This window comes from Vicia villosa, linkage group LG1 (genome assembly GCF_029867415.1).
Source record: "Vicia villosa cultivar HV-30 ecotype Madison, WI linkage group LG1, Vvil1.0, whole genome shotgun sequence".
NCBI classification, from domain to species: Eukaryota; Viridiplantae; Streptophyta; class Magnoliopsida; order Fabales; family Fabaceae; genus Vicia; species Vicia villosa.
In genome coordinates, this window is record NC_081180.1 from 109973152 (window position 1) to 109977653 (window position 4502).

Below are 4502 nucleotides of genomic sequence, written 5' to 3' on the forward strand. Positions count from 1 at the left end.
AGGAAGTCTGACAACTTGTGGGTCAAGTGGATCCACATGTACTACTTGAAAAACAACAATTTTATGGAGGCAAATATCAGCAAAAGTTGTTCTTGGGTGATTAAGAGAATCATGGATGCTAGAGAAGAGGTGCAGCAACATTAACAACTTTGGGACAAAATGCTGAGTCAAAACAGATTCAAAATGAAGTTGATGTATGATGCCACGAATGATCATGAAAATGTGGTAAACTGGAGGAGTATTTTTCATAGAAATATGGCTAGACCCAGGGCTAACTTTGTTACTTGGATGTTGTGTCATAAGAAGCTTGCAACAAAGGATAGGCTTAGGAGGTTTAACTTTATCACTGACAATAATTGTAGTATCTGTAAGTTTGCTGATGAGTCCATTGCTCACCTTTTCTTTGAGTGCAGGGAGAATCAAGAGGTGTGGGGCCAAATTCTGAAGTGGATTGATAATGCTCACAATCCTCTTCCATGGACTGAGGAATTGAAATGGTTAACTAAGGAAGCTAACAAGAAAGGTTGGAGGGCCAGCCATTTGAAAATGGCTTTTTCTGAAACTTTATACGGTATATGGTATAGAAGAAATAATATAGTCTTTGCCAAAGGTGCTATCACAAATATAGTTAATAGTATCATAGACAACATTGTGTATAAAAGTTGGTTGTCTAAGAAGCTTTGAGATCATGTGGCTCTCTTGATGATGTAATAGGTTTTTTTGATAGGTTGGATCTAAGGATCACCCTTTGTACATAACAGTTTTTTGTGGTAATATATTCTATTTGCTTAAAAAAAATGCAATAACAATCAAATATGTGTATATACCACTAATGCATTAGAAATTATCCAAAGATTCGATACACAAGATGCGTTCTAGTGATTGTTAGAATTTTGGGTCACAAATATAATATTACATGTATTAGGACCATTATTTAATTAGCCATAACTATAATGGTCTAATTGATATTTAGTTTATGGCTGAGGGCATATATGTCGTGAATGTGTTTATATATATATATATATATATATATATATATATATATATATATATATATATATATATATATATTGTGCTCGCATAACAAAGCGAACATGGATTAGAACACTAGCGTGTCGTCTCGGTTTGCATTGTCTTGCTCCTTAGTTCACTACTACAAATTAGAACTTTTGTAACAAAATATTACATAGTTCTTGTTGTTAACCGTGAAAATAACACATTTTTTATCGTTTTTTTATTTACTAAAAGACAGTTCACCACGGTCACAGTTAACAATTTTAGTGAAATGTACCTAGAGTGAAAGGGTTCAAAATCCAGCTCCAACATTTTTCCAGTTATCGCGACAAAATGGTCTTGACCTTGTATCTCACCATAATTCTTTTAGTCAATCGTGGTGTAAAGTTCAATCATTTCATCACGGATCTTCTAACTAACCATGGTGAAAGGTGTTACATATTTATATATAAGTGAAATTATCTCTCGCTCAGTACATAACAATCGTTTATCTCAAAAGAAAATCCTAACATCTATTTCACTCGTCTCTCTCAAAACAAAACTCTAACTCGTCTCACTCATATTGAAACCCCAAACTTATGCAGCGATTTCGTCTTCTTCAAATCTTAGGAAATGGCTACATTACATATTCGTCTTTGTGAGTGCATTATCCCATTAGAGATGTTTTGCATGATGTCAAAACTAAGAACACTTTAGCATTTTTTGTATATTGGACGGTATATCTGAGCCTTAATGTGCATCTTAGTATTAGGAAGCTTATAATGCACTTAGAAAAGGTTTTATGCATAAAAAACATATTTTTATATCAAAAACATGTCTATGTGTCGACACAAACGATCTATGAGTCAACACACATGCATGGGTTTTAAAGCTTGTAGGCTTTATAATGCACGTGTTGACACATAAGCTTTTCAGGTTGACACATAGAAGAAAATTTCTTCTATGAGTCGATACATAAGTCGTATGAGTCGACACATGTACTTGCTTTTTAAAGCCTGTAGCTTCTATTTGCATGAGTCGACTCGTAAGGCTCTTTAGATCGATACATGGCAAAAAATTTACTGCTATGAGGCGACTCATAACATACATGTGTCGACACATGTATCAAAATGAGCCAGCACATGACTTACATGTGTCAACACATGTGTAAATTTTTTTAAATTTTGCATTCTTTTCTAAACCTCTAGTTTTTCTTATGCCTCTAACTTACACACATATAAATACATCATACATGCATCATTTGAAAGTAGATGAAACCATAAACATAAAAAGAGTTATCTTCGTCTTCAACCTCACATCTATGCATACACACAGAGAAATTACACATAATCATTCTTTATTTAGATGCCATCTAGATTCAGTGTTAATAACGTCCAATTTAGGCTGTTTAATTGTAAATTTGGTTGAGAATCTTTGGGGGTTTCATTGGGAAAAACCAGTTAGGGTTGGTCCTCCAAGATCAAGGTGTTGATTTTGGGGTTTTGCACAAGTCTTCGCAATTCGGATTCATTCGAGTGAAAGCTTCGAAGAAGGTGGTTCCATCAAAGAAGTAACGGTAATTGGAGGATAATTTAGGAGTTTTGGGTCACGATAATTCGCAATTGGATTTAGCCGAGTGAAAGCTTCTAAGAAAATGGTTTTATCGGGTATTATCGGGTTACTTGATTGAGCTTAAGATCAAGGAAGAGAAAGAGTTAGGATCAACAACAAATTGTTGAATTCGGTAATTGTGCAATAGATACGTTTGGATAATTTTTTTATCATTTCAATCCTTATGATTGTAATTAAATTTCAAATCAACAAAACCATAAGAAAATTCTGATCAAAATTGACTGCAGAACAAGTGTTTGATAAATTGCTTCGCTCATTTTTTGTTACTCTATATTTCATTACAAACACATTACTAATGTAATCATATTTAAACATATTGTATTGGTTATTGAAATACATTGTCTCAATTGCTTTTCATTACTATTACAATTCTTATTGGCTTTTATGCATATCTGAGTTTTCTGATAACATTTCAAATTAGACGAATTAATTCGGGCGTTTTTTGCTTTCCATAACAAACAATTTAAAAAAAACAGTATTTTCACCAAGTTATTTGAATCAGGGATTTTCACCCCTTCTAAATAAGTTGCCTTCGTCTAACAGTCTTCACCACTAGTTTATGTTTCAAAATCTTTTTATCTATTATTGTTTAGGTTTCAATAGCCTGTTTCATAATGTTTGAACTTTCTGCTTATTTTTTCTTGTAGGTATGGATTGGTGAATGAAAAAAATTAACGAGGATGAAGCTAAAGTGAGTGATGCAAATTTTTTTGAGTGTTGTAACCATATGGGTTAACACATGTTTGCTGCTCCCACTTCAGCTTCACCATTCTTTCCTTTCATTTTGCATGCCATTATGGGACATATATATTTCTGACACATTTTATGAGTTGATGTTGTGTTTATTACATATAAAAGTTGTAAGTTGTTTAAGGTTTGTTGTTGATGAATGTTGTTGTAAATGTTTGTTTAAGATTGGTTTATTATATCTTATGTGGTCTGAGTGTTTTTCCAACACCTTACCGAATATATAACTTTTTGGATTGCATTACAAAATTATAATATGATATATGAAGTTATATTCGGAAACAAGTTACACGTTCGATTTTAGAAAAGAATTCTTATGCCCATTATCCCCATTTTGCTCTTAAATCATTAGAACTTAATTTAATGTTTCTAGTTCTTCAACCTTCCCTTTCTTTATTTATAATTTTGTTTGCAAAGTAAGTAATATGTTGCAAAATGAACTAGAGGTGAAGGAAGATGATTGAAGAACTAGGAGCATTAAAACAAATTTTAACTAGTTAAAGAGTAAAATGCGGATAAAGAGCTGAAGAAATCTTGTTTAGCATTGAACGTGTAACTTGTTCTTCTAATATAACTTAATATGTCATATTATAATGTTATATATTAGACTGAAAGGTTATATGTTTAGTGGGCATTGACGAAATAAGCATTCCATATAATTTATAATAAATCCTATATATATATATATATATATATATATATATATATATATATATATATATCATAATAGTTGTTTAGAATAACCGTTGTTAAAAAATTTTCTTTACACCATATCACAAAACTTGTTTGAAGTAACTGTTATAATCACGGCCGCACAACCATGGTAGAAAGCAGCATACATACAACCTCCCTTTACTTCACAACGGTTGGTTAGGCGTTATGGTATCACTTTTACGTAGTAGTGGTTGTTTCATCCATTAAATTAGGTAAGGTTTTGTTCAAGTTTTAGTTACAGTTTGTAATTAAATGAAAGATACGTCTATGTTGGAGATGGCAAGACTGAATTGTGAAGGAACAAAACATAATACTAAATGAATGAGCAAGTCTTCTGACAGTTTAAGCTTTATTGTCTTAAGTTTTGAAACAAATGATACATCTATGTTGAAGATGGCAAGTCGGTCGAGATAGAA

General features: G+C 32.1%; 1 protein-coding gene across 1 annotated transcript; it reads left to right on the plus strand.

Annotated features, from left to right (window-relative positions):
- The first annotated feature begins 255 nt into the window (after positions 1-255).
- LOC131651337 (uncharacterized) lies at positions 256-684 on the plus strand. Its single transcript, XM_058921003.1, has one exon. The coding sequence runs from the start codon at positions 256-258 to the stop codon at positions 682-684; it is 429 nt and encodes a 142-aa protein (XP_058776986.1).
- The last annotated feature ends 3818 nt before the right edge of the window (positions 685-4502 follow it).

Excerpts from the sequence above, each read along its gene's own strand:
- LOC131651337 (XM_058921003.1), top strand. The coding sequence starts at position 256 with ATGGCTAGACCCAGGGCTAACTTTGTTACTTGGATGTTGTGTCATAAG.